Genomic DNA, 17,673 nt, shown 5'->3' with positions numbered 1-17,673 from the left:
AAACAACATTAATATTTGGTTTAATGATTTTAAGTGTAATAAACAAGAACAGGATTAGCATATTTTAGAGAAGTCTTATGTTGGCTTGAGTCTTGATTTTGGCCAATGCAGCACAATTTTCCCTTCCATTTTTCTGTGGATACACCTCCAGCAAGAGTTTGGTGGAACTGGTAGGGGTGAGGAGCCTGTAATTTCTGATTGTTATTGCTAGCTCTTTATCGAGAGTGATGAGGGAGCTCATATGTCTCTTCATAAATGATGAGGCTTGTGCCCTGGTATCTTGCTGTTAGCTGATCTGAGTGTCAGTCACTGATGGCTGAGAGTCGTAGTTGTAGTTGTGTGCATGGACCCATGTATAAGGCATAGACATAAGTAAAATTGCACTGCTTAAGCACTTCTAACTAGCTAGATAGAAAGTCTTTTAGTTGTTTGTGCCCTTTATTGTAGGTGGGAGACTTTTTCTGGATGATCTTAGAAAAGTGTTTTTCCTTTTATTTTCAAACAACAGCAAATCTCACATTCTGTACGATGGAATGAAAAATGCCAGAAAGCTTTTTCTCTTCTGGAAATAAATCACAGTACTTTGGGGAGTTTTCATGTAATATGCATGCTGATGCTTTTAACTACTCTGAGATGCAGTATTTCCACTGCTGCTGAAAATAAAGTCAACACAAGATGTTTAAGTGGTTTTCAGTGGTGAAGACAGTCTCTTTCAAATGGGAAAATTCCATCTTCAGAAAATCACAATGTTGCAGGACGTTATGTGTATCCAATTTTATGACTGGAGTTGACGATGGGAAGATTTAGGTGTGACTGTAAAGTGCTTTGTAGATATTTTGAATCTGATCTTTAAATTACAGTGTCTGAAATTATTCCGAGCAATTACTTTCACCCACAAGCTGCTTAACTGTGAGCAACAGTACATCCAAGTAGTCAAGTTTCATGTCAGGCTATTGTCTTGGCAGGGTGAGTAATGATAATTTTCTTTATAATATTTGGAAAGATCGGGTATAGAGGTATTTTACATGGGTATAATCTCTGTCAGCTGGCAGGCATTTCCGTACTTTTACATACATCAGAACCAGAATATCCACAGGATGTCCAGGATATTAACGTCACTAATGAGGGATGGAAATCAGTCTGTGCCTGTTGATACCATTTTGATGATTCGTGGGCAGAAAGAAGAGAACCCGTTGTTCATATCTGAAGAGACTTTAATCAACAGCCCTGATCTTCCTTCTCTCTTCCCCTGCCCAGACCTTTAATACTGTATTTCAAGTTGAGATATGCTGATGCCTTCAAGAGGATTCTTTCAACAGTCAGATTTCTTCAATATATTGAAGTATGCAGCTATATCTAAGAATGAGACAGCAATTTTTGGGTCTGTTTTCCTCGGAACCCACACATCTCTGGCACAGCAAGATGAGAAAGTGACATGAGCAATTGGCAAAGGAAGAAAGTCCTCAAAAAAATTTACCTTCTCTCTTAGATGCTATTTTGGTCAATCCTCTCTCTCTACTTATGACTAATAATATTTGCTGTTGAGGAGATATGCAAGGAAGAAAGTCTTATATTTCACTTCTATTTTTCCATGAGGAATTTGAGACTCTCATTTGACAAACACATGAAAATGTAAGCAGCCTAACTGGCAAGCAGGGAGACTGGAGCCTTTCCTGCCCTAAATTTTCTTGAGACAGATAAAACAATTCTAATATGTACTTCATCATAATTAACTTCACACAACCCTATGTGAAGGTACATTGCAGAGAAGGAGTTTTCACTGTAGGATGTAATTTCTCAAGAGAGAGAGTTGTTTTTTTCTCAGAAGTGTCTGATCATTGTTATCACAATACTGTTTTTTAGTAGAGATGGAGATGTTCTACAGTGGTGGCAGGCTAACAGGATTAAACGCATACCAGAAAACATCTGGCACTCCGTTAGTTTAAAAAATAAACAAATTTTCTCTTACATAATAATAAACTATAAACATAGCCTAAATTGTTATAAACCTCATTTTACATACCAGTGATTTCCAACTGGAAGAAGAAGAAATAAGATATGATACACAAGCTATTATGTGAATCCACTTTTGCCATTTCTTCCATGCTGAAACACAGAGTATGACTGATGTTGAATTGTGTATACCCACTCTTTCCAAAAGTGAGAAACAAAAGTTATGTTTCATGGTCAGTTTTTCCTCTGAAATTTGTTTTGGGCATGTGCATTCTGATTTTGTTCGTTGGTATAGCCAGCACGTTTTGAAATATTTGGCTACAGGTCTCTTACCGAAATGTGTGCACTGATACTGATGGAAATACAAGCTGGAAAAAATGATGTGTTACTGTCATTTACTGGAGAAGCAGAACACTATGAAAAGGGTGTTTATGACTCTTAGTTATTTCCCAACATATATTACTCAGAGTGTTTATTTATGTCATGATAAGAAATGCTTTATGGTAAGAGCCTTGTCGTGCCTTTCTATACAAAGTCATTAAAGTCATCTCTGACTCTCAAGAGACTAACCGCACCACCTTTTTACCTTTGATTTTTTGCAACTTGCCCAAGAGTAGCCAATTTCTGTCTATTTTCACTGTCCAACTGGAAGCAATAATTTTAAATATTTAATAGAAAACTAAAATGCTCTTAAAGCTTACATTTCTGTGGTCAGTATATTCACTTGTTTTTGCAGAAGTACAAATGTTAATACTGGAGATGATGAACTAGTGATAACCTCCAGAGCCCAAATTATGTACCTGGAAAATGACGCAGGGCTTAATTACCCCAGGGGGTTATTGCTGATATTGTCAATCCTTTGTAGAAATAAGCTACTACGTCTCATTTGCATGTCTTAAGCCTTTTTTTTTTTTTCTGTTTAAATTTTTGTATTATAAAACAATGTTTTTGGCGCATTCACAGTGAGTTGATGATTCCCCCTTCCCCACTTTGGTCCTCATTCCTCCAGCCCCAGTGATGTAAATGATATTGGGACTTAACATAAAAACTAATCAACTAGGAGGAAAATATTTTTGCCTGAAAAATAAGAGAGAAATACTTTTTTTTTTCACTCCCAGAATTTCATAAAGTTGAGAAAATGGTTTATTGTCTTGCAGTGATAAATGTGCGGTCATCATTTGCCTACATCGAATTCACATTACAATTATCTCCCAAGTATTTGAGGTTCTTTGATTGCAAATAATAGAACGGGCTTCCATTCTGTGTCTGAAGACTGCTCAAACTGCCCTTATTTTTTAAATGAGTAAAGGTAAGCAGTGTAACTTCTCTGTGATGAACTTGGTCACAGGAGGACTTGGGAGGAGCAAAACCATTTCTGCAAACCCATGTTTCCTTGAATTTTGTCTGAGAAAACTGTTCCTTCTAAACGTTAGCATAGCATACGCTGTGTTGCAGAGTTTTTAAATACAGACAGTGATTGCTTTTGTTTTGCCAAAGTCAAAATACAATTTCCATTCAACGGTAGTTCTCAGGCTTGCTGTATCTTGTGAAATGTGTTCTTTCCAAGGATGCAAGTACACTAGAAATTGAAGAGGGGATTTTTTTTTTTTCATTTCCTTTCTTTCAAAAATTTTTCTTTGGATTTATAAGGCTTCTTTGCCCACATTTAATTCACAGAAAGCACAAAACTAGAATCACATTCATGCTTTGATGCACCACTTCGAGTGTGCCATACATCACTTACATTTTGCTGTACTAAGAAAATGAAAGCTTATGAAAAGATTATAGCATTGTATCTCTCTATTCACGTAACACATGCTTCTGATAACTGTGATAACAGCAGGGGTTAGAAAGAGCAAGCTATGTGGGATCATAGGTGGAGGAAAAGGCATTTTATGGTGAACTGCCCCATTTCTGCTGCTGAATCAGTGGTTTCTTTTGTATACAGGTAATGTGTAGGCATGAAATTGCTTTTCTAATTGGCAGAATAAATCAGCTCTTAAATAGTAAGAACAACACTACAATTAAGTTAGCATTTAAAACACAGTGCAGATAACCAGAACCTAATTCCTGGAATCACTACTTTCCCCTAGTATTATTTTAAAGAATTAAAGTTGCAGAAAGAGAATCCTGTCTGTTGGATAACATGATTAGCAGTGTATTACCTCATGAATTATGTGTTCTGGACTCAAGATCTGGAATTTATACTTAAAGTGCTTCTATGTATGATTACTGTCAAGTAAGTTGATTATTTTTATAAGATGTGATTGCAGAGCAATAGTTCTTAACAATTTCAGTACATAATGTAATAGGGAAGGCACCTTCAGAAAGTGCTTAGGTAGTGTAACTGGAAAGATTCTGCGTCTGGGGAAAATGCTTTGTGATAATTTTGTATGTTTTTGTGCTTTTTGCTTTTCTTGTCTGTATATTGTTTCTTCAGTGTTTCAAATTTCTGTCTGTGGAGACCAAGAGTCTTCCTCAAATTAAGTCAAACTCATTCTTAGTATGATTGTAAGACACACACACATATATATATGTTATTTCTTAAAATAATAGTTTAAAGTAACACTTACTGTCATTCAGTTGTTAAAACTGGTAGGAAAAAAAGATGATGTTTGGTTACTTAAAATATTCATAACCCAAGTGGAGAAGAAATAATGAAACAATGTTCCTTTCTCAGCTTATTTCATAAGATGGTCCCTCCTGGGTGAAAAGGTTCATTATAGTCTTATGCACCATGATAAACTGAGAGTATTACTAGGATTAAACACCTCTGCTATTGCCTGTCTGCCTTTATTTTCCACATGTCTAAATGACATTATCCTGAAGCATATTTATTCTGGAAGGTTTAGAAAAAGGGCACCTTTCACCCACTGGTATTGCTGATGACCCTATTAATAGAAAAGAGAAATATGAATATCAGATAACTAAGTTTCTTATCAGCAGAACTAAAGAATGGCACATAACACATGTATAGCTGGAAAAGGACTGGAGTGTTAGTAAGGATGTGCTTTCTGCCCTGGCTTGAAGAGTTCTTAAGCGGGGGGGGGGGGGGGGGGGAGGTTGCTGGGGAATAATATCTAAATCTGGAATAATTCTGTAGCTGGCACCATCCTTTAGCAGTGGACTTTTTCTGTTTTAGCCTTAAATGGTTTTACAGTGGGAAATTTTATAGTCTCCTACTGCCTGTAAACAGGGAGAAACACTTGATTGGTCAGTGTGGTTGGAGAAGCAACTTCTAATGTGAAGAAATTTCTTTTTACACCTTACTCGTTGCTATTTGAGTTCACATAAATACGTTGTAGAAAGAGCATAGGAGCATCTTAGGCAGTTTCTGCCATTGGTGCATCAATTTCTCCACAATAGTAAGCTTCTGAGTGCTTAGTCAGTACTGAAGTTGCATTTACTGTCATTTACTCATATCGCATCACCAGAACCTCTTGTTAATGACATTGTCTGACCATTTCTGTTTGAAGTGGAGTAATCCACTTCACCAGCACTTCATCGGCCCTAAGGAGAGAATCATTCTGTGTCCTGGAGTTCCCTTTCTATTGAAGAAGCACAATTTCGGATTATTGCCTTCCACAAAATAATTTTCTATAAGAACTCATTCATAAACCAAGTGTCTACTGGTACCTGTTTCACTGAAGTTTGACCCTGATTATTTAAATTCCCTAATGCATTCTAAAACTTAACAGATAAAACTGAAAATCCAATGTTTTGTTTTCTGTTCTGTTGAACACTGAGACATATTTGTGGTTTTTAAATAAGCCCTGTTGCCCTCAGGCTGCATTGGAAGTTGCACTGGTGTGCGGACCTTTTGTAAAACGTGCCTTTTTGAGTGCTGCATGACTGCCTTTTTAACTGAAAGCAAGGGCTTTCTTCCTCAGTTGCCTTAATTAAAAGCAAAGTTTTCCACAGAATTGGCTGGTGTGTGTTCATGCGTAAACGTTGGTCAGAATCCTGCCAAATCTGTGTGTAATTATTTTCTGTAAGAAACCAGTGTCTCCTCAGTTCTAAAATCTGAATATTTGGGTATCAGAGTATATAAGAGTTTAAATTGTATAAAAACATCACCTTAATTAGTAGTCTGTTCTAGATTCTAGAATCTTTTGACTGTTTCTACTTATTAAACAGTTCTTTCTGTAGCTTTTTATTTATAGATATCCTCAGGTCTTTCTAAAAGATGTTTGGCAACTTAGATGACATTTCAGTATCTACAGCAATAAAAGCAAAGAAAAGATGTGAAAAAAGCAGAGAATTTTTATTGTATGATATAACACAGGGATATTACTCCACAAATATAACAGATCTTTCTTCACTTCTTTGCTTGGTTTTATTAATAGATTATCAGTATGGTAATATGCTGGAGTTAATAGCTGTTGGGATTGTATGAAGAGTTTCTGTAAAGTATTCTTCAAAAGTACACTGTTTAACAGCCTCCAGGTACATTCAGCTCAGTTCCCTTTAGGGAGAAATTCTCTCTCTCTCTCTCAGTTGTCTGTGGAACTCAGAGGATGACAGTATTTTGAGACAATCATGGCTAAGCATAGCTTTTGTAGATTTGGCATATAAAGTTATGCCAAAAGCATAGCACCTCTGAGGAAGACTGAAGATTTTATTATTAAGTATCTACAAAAAGTAAGGATTTTTGTTTGTTCACTTTGATCTTTTTGGGGGTGACTAGAAGTGATGTGTAATGTATCTTATCTGTATTTCAAGAGAGAAGCCTCATCCTTTTTTGTTTAACCTGGTAATTCTGCTTAAATTGAGGATTCCTAGGAAATGTAGTTGTGCTCCTGAGAACAGGTTGGTGGGGTGTTTTCTGGGTAGTTGGGTTTATAAACAGAGTGAGTCCTAGTCTCAAGAGTTATTCGGGTCGTTATACCTCCATGAATGCAGTCTCTGGGTTTTCCCAGGAATGTTCACTGGGATGTCGAAAAAAATAAACTTGTAAAAACAAAAATAACTTTACTGTGTAGATAAAAATTGAATAGATTATAGAGTTCTTCACTCTGTTGTGATCTTCTCTTACTTTATAACAGTGCAAAATATATTCAAGGTATCAGGAAACAGGAGACTGTCACATTATTTAATTAAAACTTGCCTGGAGGATTGTGACCTAAATGTATTTTTATATATGATATTTTTTGTGTGAAGAAAGAGAGGAAAAGGGGGCTGGGAGAGAAGCTCACAACTAAAATATCAGTGGCTTTAGGTAGGTTTTCACATTACAGAACCTTTATCAATGGGAAGTTATTGATATCTGTATTGATTTAATTTGTTATTATTATTATTAGATTTGATTAAGGATAAACGTTTGTACAAATATAAATGTAAACTAGATAGAGGAATTACTGCTGAATATAGGATTGAAGTTTCTAAAATAGTTTGAGAAGTTTAAAATTGGCTTGCCTTTGTTTCTATCAGTGATTGAACTATACCTTCAGACTGGTTAAGGTGACTCCTCATAGAGAAGCACCAGTTTGAGAGTGTAATTGCCATTATTTCAGAAAGAGGTGTGCAGCTATTCTTTTTCATGTCCTTTTAATCTCTTTAATACTATTTTTAACAATAACAAAACCCCTAAAGAATTCTTTGTGTAAGTGATGCCAGTTGAGACCCCCATAAGAATCGCAATTTGGAACCAGGGCAAGAATAACTATTCCATTGTAATTATTGTGCATTTATCTCCTTGCAGAATTGAGATTCTGCTGATTGAATTCATGCAGAATTGTGTACATTATACCCAGAACTGCATGTAATGTTGATAAATGTCTTTTCCTTAAGAACTCTGTGTACTATAGCTGATATGATGACTTACCCAAATTTTTGAGCAAGTCTGTGAGATTGCTAATAGCATCATCTCCCATCTTATAGATCAGCAGCAAATTTTCTTGCAGTTTTTTTAATTGTTTAGTTACTGAAGTTATACTGCTTTGAAAAAGAACACAACTGTAATATGTAACATTTTAAAGCGAAAGAGGTTGAGATTTCTGACCTTGGGGGAAAAAAAGGAAACATTATTTAAAATAATTTAAACATCAGGGTGAAATCTATCTTAGCTATTGGCCTAGTAGTGATTCCTCTGCAATTTTGTATAAATATAATTGTGAGTTCAGTTGACTGACTTCTGATTTATCATATAGGAGAAAATAATTAAGATTTCTGGATGTTACACTTCTCAATATACTTTGTCATTTTCAAACTGAGAATCCATCTCAAAATTCTCAGAAAAAGTATTGCCTAGTTTTATACAGCTTTTTCAAATGGGAATAGTAAAGGAATTATGCTGATACTGTTTGTATTTTTTTCCTTTTTAATCCTCCATGTTAAATAATGCCATATGTTGAAAGTAAAATGAGAAAAAACACTTCTTGAAACATGAATTATGAATTAGTTCCATTTTTATATTTTCTTGCAGAAGAGGATAATTAAACAAAGAGAATGAGTGCAGTTAACACCATACTATAGTGTGCCGTATGTTTTCTGGACCAGTGGTGTTTCTCATGGTCACTTCCTGAAGAATCTTTCAAATCTCTGCATTTTTGATATGTTCATTGCTGTAGCTGAACAGTAGCATCTTAGCCTTCAGGGTGAGCATCAGAAAAGGGCTTTGATGGATAAAGATTATACTCTAATACACAGTGCTTCTTTTGTTTTCCAGAATCATCCAGCCATACAACAAGAACAATAATGGTAAGTATAGAGGCGATTATAGGTATCGACCTATCTATAAATGTGTTTTTTTCTTTGAAAACAGACTGAATATGATAGTATCCTAAGCCGTTGGCATGTTCTTTTATAAAGTCCTTTGTCACTGTAGAGATAAAATGAGTCTGTCTGCTACCACATTTCATGGGAAATCTTGGAAAAAATGTGAGGCTGAATAACTTAAGTAGCAGTACTGTCAGTCTGAACAGGTGAAATATCCAGTTACAATTCAGTGTGTTATGTGTTTAAGTGATTTTTGATATGTCAGAGTTGATAAAGATCTCTTCCATTCTATGTGTATCAGATGTGTCAGAGTACATTTAAAGTTCAGAACAATAGCTGACTAATTTGTGGCATCACATTCCTGTGAAGCTGGTTTCTGACTTTACCTTGAGTTTTGTAAGTTTGGGTTCCAGAAACAGAGAAATGTTTAAACAGATCGATACATCTTCAAAAATGAGATTTAAAAGTTTTATGTGTAAAAATGTTGTGGATTTAGTGCCTATCTTGGGTTTTTATAGGGTGAAAAAATTTATCAGTCTCTTTCTGTTTCAAACTCCTAATAAAATTTAGGTAAGGACTGAACAAAAATTCATATTAAAAAAACCTTTGCCTGACTGGTGATGTTTCATGCCTATCCTGTAAGATGTTTCTGGGGGTGACTATCCACTTTCAGAAAAAGACCAATTTTCAATTCAACTAGTTTTCAATTCTCAGAATAAAACCCAACAAAACATGATATAAGCTTGTTTGTTTTCATTCCTACAATTTTCAGGGTGCCCCTTCAAATTTAATGCCTCTTTTTTTATGTATAACATTTATGGGACATGTAAATTCTCACATAGATACTTGATTCAGCAGGAAACAACGGGTAAATTTAGTTCACTAGCTTTATCATCAATAGTCATTAATATCCCAGTGCAAATGGATAATAAATATGTAAGGACTACAGATTACAAAATTTCAAAATAGTAGAGATAGCTTTGGAAAAAAGTAATGTTTTTTACTGGATGTGATGTAATCCTTCTTTGTCATGGTTTAAATAGACCTACTTCAAAATAAGATGCTTAGAGTCATTTAACTGTATTCCTCTGCTATAAAATTTCTGAAGGATTGAAAACTTTTTCAAAATTTCTTTCAAATCCTGCATTGGAGTCAGGAAAAGAGCTAGAGATTAATGCTGAAGCTGGTGAAAACTTCACTTTTCATTTCCCTTTATTTTTTTTTCCTGTATTAATTTTACTCTGAAGGTAGCACATTTTGTCCGTCTCTCTTTTCCATCAGAACAGCTCTAAAAACTGACCCAAAGAAATGGGGTTTTTGCCTATATAAATGTGTCCTCACACCAAAACATGGCCAAACTTTAAAGATATAAGAGAAGGGTTTTTAAATAGCTTGAGTTATTGAGGTTCCTGTGTCGTGAACCTCTCCAGACCTCTCTGCTGACAATTGAGATCATTCAGACTGTTCTGCAGTCAATGTGCAGCAGTTGTCTGTTGCACTTACTTTAAATTTTCTTTTTATTTATTAAAGTATCCTGTTTACTGTGAAAAGTTTATAACAATATGTCCACTCTTCTTTACAATTAAAGCATAACTGAATGTACAATGGAAAATTTCATACTCTCCAATGAGTAGATAGAATATGTCAGTAAAGCCAGAAAATATAGTATTCCTTGCATTAGAAATAGTATCAGATTATCTATTTAATACAGACATAGTAAAGCAATACTGCTGAAATCCATTTTTGAATGACTACTGCAATAAACAATTACTCTGAAAGTCCCCTTTTTCTGACTGATTATGATTAATATTGTAACAAAAAGTTAAAGCATGATCTTTAGTCACTCAGGATATGAAAGGTATAGCAGCAAATCTCTATATACTGCCTCAGGAGCTTTGTTGCAAAAAAGCTTTTGTCTTACCAAGGCAAAGTATTTGAACTCTTTTTAAGTTGCATTTATAGGTAGTGAAGCAACATAAGGCATTAAATCTGATCTTGTCTCTGAAGATTCAGATTTACGTTAAAATCACAGCCAATGAGGAATAGAATGTAATTTGCTAAGGAAAAAGTGCGGTTTTTCTGATAATATTACAAGAATTTTTCTTCTGTATTTAGATACAATGATGTCTCCCTATTTTTTGTTTCAGATTCTTGTTCAGAAAAATAAAAAACTAGAAAATTCTTTAAGGGTCTGTGTGAGGGGAGGGGGAGGGAGGAGATATTCTGTGTTTTAACTGTAAAATAAATTTCCTCATATTCTGTGGATAGATGCCTAGATTAGTCTTTCATTACTAATTTACTCATTTATATAAATAAATATTAACTTCAAAATGCTGCTTTCAAAGACATGTTTTTTTCAGAGGCTATATAGCTTTTATATAATTTCCATGAAAACTATAAACATTGCAGTATTATAGCTCAGATGCTTTGGAAAGTCAACTGTCATATTTTTTATTTTTCACCCTCTGCACAGAAAAATCATTGACTTGGACTTTCATCATTACATCTATTCTAGGTGTCTTGTGAAAGGTTTGATAGAAAATCAGGAGTTTCAAAAGTAATACTTGTGTTGACTTCTGGGTAATTTCTCATGTAAGATCTGTTGTTTGAAAATCTTTTCATTTTTAATAGCCTTTGGGTTTCTTAAATGAAATTCTAAACCCAAAATGAATGTGTGCCTGCATGCTAGTATCAACATTTGCAACTCCATGTTGTGTGGAACCTGTAATTTTTGTATTCATGTCAAATATCTATGAATAAGTAAACTAAACCAGCCCCGAAACCTTGATGCTTATTAGAGGTATAATACTAATGCCTTTGCAAATAAGAACGCTTCAGGTGTGTCAAAACAGAATCAATAACTGATTCAAACTTAATGTAATTCTACACTTGTTTTCCACAATATCCTGTATAATTAGATCAATGAAAGATATATTAACCAGTTAATATGGATTATTACCAATCATCTGAGCATGCCTGATTTCTTCTAGTGATTTTTTTTTTTCCCTCCAGGTACTGAGCATCTTTTGCTCTGCTTAATTTGATTTTTTTCAATTAAAGATGTGAAAGAAATTTTAAAAATGCTAATTCAAGGCAATGTGAATTTTATCCTTTTTGAAAGGATAGGGAAAAACATAAGAGATCATAAATTCAAGTCCACTTAGGAATATATGATAATGCAATTAAACATTTTTTCAGCCACAGCATAAACATTCATTATTAGATTTTACACTTATAGTGCCTGTTGATGTTATGTATTTATCTCAAAGCTGGATGTCTTTTCAGAATCTTCAGTGGCTCTCATTGAATAAATGCTCAGCCACTTTTATGCCAGTACAAGTTAGGAAATGTGTAGACAGGAACCTCAGCTGTGATTTAGTATCTGAGTCCTGTTTCTGAATTTATACAAGATTCCTCTGTTGACTTTCCAATGTGCCTCTTAATGTCCTTGTGCTTGAAATTCCTCTGGGAGCTAGTGAAGATATGAGATTTACTCTCCATAATAAAGATGCTATATGAAGTTGCCACTGCAGTATAAGGTGCTTGTGGAGTATCTTTGTGTGTCTTTGGAATAATGTCCAAACTGTTGGACTGGTAGCTGTCACTACAGCATGCAGCGTGTGTATAGTGATTCTCTACAACTAATTCCTCTGTTTCCCAGGCACAGCAAAGCTTTATCCCTAGTGTATTGAAAGACCTGGATTTACAGTTAAGCAACTGATTGAATTAGTAATTCTGTGCTGCTGCTTGCAGATTTGACAGGGTGAAACACATTCTTATGTAGGTAGCTTCTTCATGAAAGGGACTCTTTCTCTCATTGAACATTGGAGGTGTTTCAGTTGCCCCCCGACAAATGGATGTTTGTGTATGCCAATGGAAAAATCTGTGACCCTGCCAGGTAAGTTTTCATAAGCAGCATTTGCAAGCAGCTCCCAAAAATCAAGCTGTGCACCCGTCTGTGACAGAAGTACCTGAGAACCCTGGCCCTAGAGAAATGATTCAGCAAGGGACAGGGGAAGCTATGAAGACATTGTAACAAACAGTCTTTCCATAAACTCCTCCTTGTTGAAGACCTTGAAAAGATTGTCTTTGGTCTCAGAGGTCTCTGAGGATGTGTTCAGTCTGCACCATGAAGGCCTCCTGTTTGGGAGGTGAAGCTCTTCACAGAGATAACTCTGTGCTGACTTAAATATTTGTGTTCTTTATTGAATGTAACATTGCCTGAACCAGAGCTCCCTCAGCCTTGCGAGGTTTTTCTTTCAGGTACTTTGGTTTTCTCATCATGTCTTTTGGGCATGGAACAATTTTGTCCTAGAGGTACAAGAGAACTCAGTGAATGTACACAGATTGTGATGAGGAAAATCTTGGGAGGAAGGAGTCACTCAGCACAGAGGTAAAATTTGTCCAACGTGCCATTGGCAAACTCTGTGTAAAGCTCCTGATGCTTAGGTGCTGCTCTGTGTTCTGCCACTGGTATGTGGACTCTTAATACCAGTGGTTTTGTTGCAAACCACAGCACAGCTTAGTAGTGATGTTCACAGCCAAAATCAAAATGCCAGCTGCTAATTGCACATGGCAGTGTTACGATGAAATTAATGGAGCTTTCTGCATGCAGAGTTTTTGAATGAATAGTGCTTCTGTTATAGTACAGGTAGTATTCCTGAGGCTTTCATAACCTTTCTAGCCTAACTGTGTGATGGAGGGGGAAAATTTTAAATCATAATGATAATTTTTAAAAAAGCATTTAACAAGTACTTTGTATGAAAGTTCATTTTGCTCTTGGTGTTGGTATTAGTATGACGGAGGCGTTGAATACTCATTGTTATACACAGTGGTAAATATATATATTTTGAGAGGAACTAATTAACTGATTTTCTACTCAAGAACTTCAATTGTTTTGATTAACTAGAAAGTGAAGATAATGTGGTCCCTAGTACAGACCGGAGAACAATTATCTTATTTTCTCTTGTCCTTAAATGAATTGTAATTAATTTCTTCAAGTAGCTTGAAAGGACCAGGAGAGAAGGGAAATAAAAGAGAAAATTCTAACCAATATGATGCAACAGAAATGAGATTATATTGTAACCCTTGCACTATTTTCTCTAATGTTATCTCTTTCCTGGAATAAGAGTTAGGGTCTAATAAAAGTAGACAAAACAGAAGTTCAGAACTAGTAATGATATCTGTCTCTGCCAGGGGAAGAAGTATTATGAAAAAACACGTATCTTTCCATCAGGCTTAACCATTCTTCAGAATTTATGCCATAAGAAATACACTTTTTGTACCTTGTATGCTTCCTGAACATTTTTTGCCTTTATGTATTGTCTTGAATAAGGGAAATATTCAGTGGTGTATTAGAAAGGAGCCTGTGAAAAGATATAAACCATTGTGTTTGATACCTTAAAACCCTTTCTGACTGGAGAAGCACAGCAAGAAATTGCCATTTGAGCCCTTGAATGTTCCTCTGTGACGTATGGCACTGGCAATTGCCAGATAAAAATAATTAGTGTGAAGTCTGATGTATGACAGTGTTTTCCATGTTTCAAGCATGTTTTCCATGCATGAATTCTTACTCACTTTTTGGGCACTATCCACTTTGTACACTAAGAGGTCTTCTGCTAAATACCTTTATGAATTTCTAATTTCATTCAAGCTATGTATTTTATCCTGAATTTAATTAATAGCTGAATTACTGCTAGTAGCATGTCCTTTAGTTCTTCCTTCCACCAAAGGCAATACAAAAAAATATGTGAAAACCAAACTGCAGTCTAGACACTGAATTCAGACACTGAATGAAAAAATTAGGCAAATATTTAGAAGGACTGTAAAGACAGACCTGCAGCATTATGAGCAACAGCAACTAAATTCACCATAAAACTTGTTCGTCTCTAACACAAAGGAAAATATTTTAGCTCTAAGAAAGAGATACATGTGACTTACTCAAATTTGATGTCTTGTTGCTCTTTCTGTTGTTATTTGGTGTTGTTACATCAGATCTAAGGAATCATAGAGGATATTGTTCAATTATTTGCACTAAAATAATGAACACTGGAATTTTTCATCAAAGGCATAAAGCTTGTCATGCTGGAGGGAGCAAATGCTGTGGATTGAGGTGTATTCAAAGTGGTGACATAATGTGAACATAATACATGGAATATGAATGTGAGAATTGTGTAGAAGGAATGAGGCCCATGTTTATTATTTTTGGTTATTATGTTCTTGTGACATGATTTAAGAAATCAGTTTTGAGTTCTGTTCTGCTAGTCTTTGTGGATACTACCAGCCCCTTCCTTACTCAGGAAATGGTCCCCTAATTAGAGGATGCTCCCATGAATCTGCAGCACTGTGCACTTTTTAGGAATATTACAAAAATGCTATCAGTAATGTGCAATACTGGTATTGTTTCACCAAGAAAACAGTACTTCCTAAGAAAACATGATACTGAATCCATGTGAGAGAAAGTAATCAAACTTTCATCTTTGTATAATGCCTTCTATCATATCTGTCTTAGTTAAGTAATGTTATTAGTTAGTCCTGCTGATAATCAGTTATGTGGGAAACAAGATTTGAATTTCCAAGATTAATATATTTGTCATGGGATATTCTTCCAGAATGTTGCCTATAGACGATATAGAAAACATTATTTTCACTCTCTCCTTTTCGTATATCAGAAGTCAGCTTCTCTCATTAGATGTGAACAATTGCTCTTGTTGCCCAATTATTCCAGGTAAAGGTTTAGTGGAAAATTAATGCATTTTATGTTTAATGTTACCTGTATTAAAATGAATGTTTACATTTTGCGGTCAGTTCTAATATATAATGACTGGTGAGTAAACCTAAGAACCATGGCACAGCAAGGCGATACAAACCTTTGTTATCCTGCTTCCATTTAGGTTAGCATCAGGACCAAACCACTTATTTAGTGACTATTATTTAAAACAACAGACAGGCAAAGTAAGGACCAATGAAGTGAGAAGTATGGATATTTTTAAATCAGCTTAATGCTATACTTGGATGGAAAAACAAGTCATATTTCATTTCTTGGGATGCTAGGATTTTGCTCAGAAAATGTGAATTCTCTCCTAAAATCAAGGTGTTTCTGTTGTGGAACTGCTTACTTTATGGCACTGATCCATGCCTCAATTTCTCTTTGTATAAAATGGCATTAGCAGTAGTTAATGTAATTTTTAAAGAGCTTTAAGACCTCTGGGTAAAATATGTCAATGTTTACAGTGTGTTATCTGACCCCCAGGTACTGGTTGAGGAAAACTAGCTGTTTTTTGAGAAGGGTGCTGTGTGTAGGCTGCCCTTTACAGCAGAACTAGTTAACAGAATTATGGTTATTCTCAGGCAAATACCTTTCCCTTTTATTATGATTTCAGCATGCTGCTCCCCATGTTCATATGACTAATGGTAAGGCCTTGCAAGCCACTGCAAGTGCCATTAAGACAAGCACCATTCCAGTGATCAAGAGACAGAGGCAAAATTGGCTTGATGCTTCAGATGATGGTTTCTTTATAGCTACAGAAGAGACCAGGTAAGAGAAATGAAATCTAAGCAGGGAACGAGGCTTCACTGCATCCATGTTGTTGATCCACAATTTGAATAACAGTTTTTGACATTATTGTCTGAGGTTGCATTACAGTGAAGAGCAATATTACATCAAAACATACACCCGATTTTGCATCTCTTGCATACTAATACTATCAGTTATTTCACTAATAAGACTTACTCAGTCAGGGCTACTTCTCTGTGGCAAAGATTAGAACTTTTTAATTGTTACTAGTTGAGTTCATATACAATGAAGTTTAAGGCTTGTCTGATCATTCAGCACAATGTAAATGCATCCACAATGTAGGTTACAGAACTTGAAAAATATACAGCACGTAATAGAGAAATATACACCAGATAGCATCTTTTCCAGGGTAGAAATTTAATTCCTTTAAAAAGCAGCTAAGGTGATCATAGTTTTCAGTCCTTTATTTACAAATTAGTTGGTAAAATTTGATGAGCTTTTGCTTTTCCTGATAGAGCTCGGTATCACAGAAGAGTCACTAGTTTTCTGGAGGCTCCTCTGTTCTTTTCTTCTGTTAAGATCTGGCCATTCCCTGAGTTAATTCAGACTAAGACAAGAAGTTACTGTCTATTTTTGTAAGCTGTAGTTGCTGGTCCTGTTCTTTAAAAGCCTTTAAAATCTTACTTAAGCAAGGGGATTATGGCAAGTAACATCAGACTGCTCCTCACTTCTGTGATTATTTCTCAAGCCTAGAAAAGCTGGGAGTTGAGCACAACTGAGAAAAATAAAATGAGGAAGAGGAAGAACATATGTAAATATAGAGCTAACCAAGGAAAATGTGCATATTTAGTCCCATTTATGGTAGATTCAGATAGAGAAGTCAAAATACTAGTATGTGACAATTTGGTGGTTATTTCAAGATTAATTAAATGTGGCAGTTCATTTTTCTTTTGTATGAGGAATGCGACAATTCAGAGAGAGTGGTAGGAGGATGATGAGCTCTTAGCCGTTTGAAGTCTAGCCCAGATTGATAGCATTCACTATTTTGAGTTGTTGGATGCAAAGTTTAGTAGCATGTAACTCAAAGTGAGACTGGTAACCTTTTGAGTTTTTAGAATTTTGAAATTTTTTTCTCAATTACTGTAGAGAAGTGCCTATCAAAGGATAAGTCCTACAGTGACAATGTTTTCGTCTCCCCACTGATTTCAGAGGTAGCCCAGACAACTGGCCTACACTAGATGTTTAAATTCTAGGTGATTGAAGTATGCTAAAATGAATCCTGCCTTTCCAAATCCCTCATCCATGATAGCCCTGCCTGTTCCCATCCTGTGAAATCCCCCTCTACTGCCATGGCTGTGGAGACTGTACCCGGGCCAGGCAGCAAGGCAGAACTTGCACTGTCTCCCCCTCCACACCCACAGCGGTGGGTGAACAAGGGCTTTAGTCCACAGGGCTCTGTCAGCTGCTCTTCTTAAATTCTCCATTAA

General features: G+C 35.6%; 1 protein-coding gene across 3 annotated transcripts in view; it reads left to right on the top strand.

The window, feature by feature from the left end:
- MTA3 (metastasis associated 1 family member 3) overlaps positions 1–17,673 on the top strand; it is a 141,243-nt gene that overhangs the window by 103,372 nt on the left and 20,198 nt on the right. For all 3 annotated transcript variants that reach the window (XM_074897110.1, XM_074897112.1, XM_074897111.1), the window contains 2 exons: positions 8,621–8,652; positions 16,053–16,207. In XM_074897110.1, the coding sequence (XP_074753211.1) occupies positions 8,621–8,652; positions 16,053–16,207 (187 nt within the window). The remainder of the gene's footprint in view (positions 1–8,620; positions 8,653–16,052; positions 16,208–17,673) is intronic.

This window comes from Athene noctua, chromosome 1, assembly GCF_965140245.1.
Source record: "Athene noctua chromosome 1, bAthNoc1.hap1.1, whole genome shotgun sequence".
NCBI classification, from domain to species: domain Eukaryota; kingdom Metazoa; phylum Chordata; class Aves; order Strigiformes; family Strigidae; genus Athene; species Athene noctua.
Note: the sequence above shows the minus strand (reverse complement) of the source record. Positions and strands in the feature narration are given on the sequence as shown.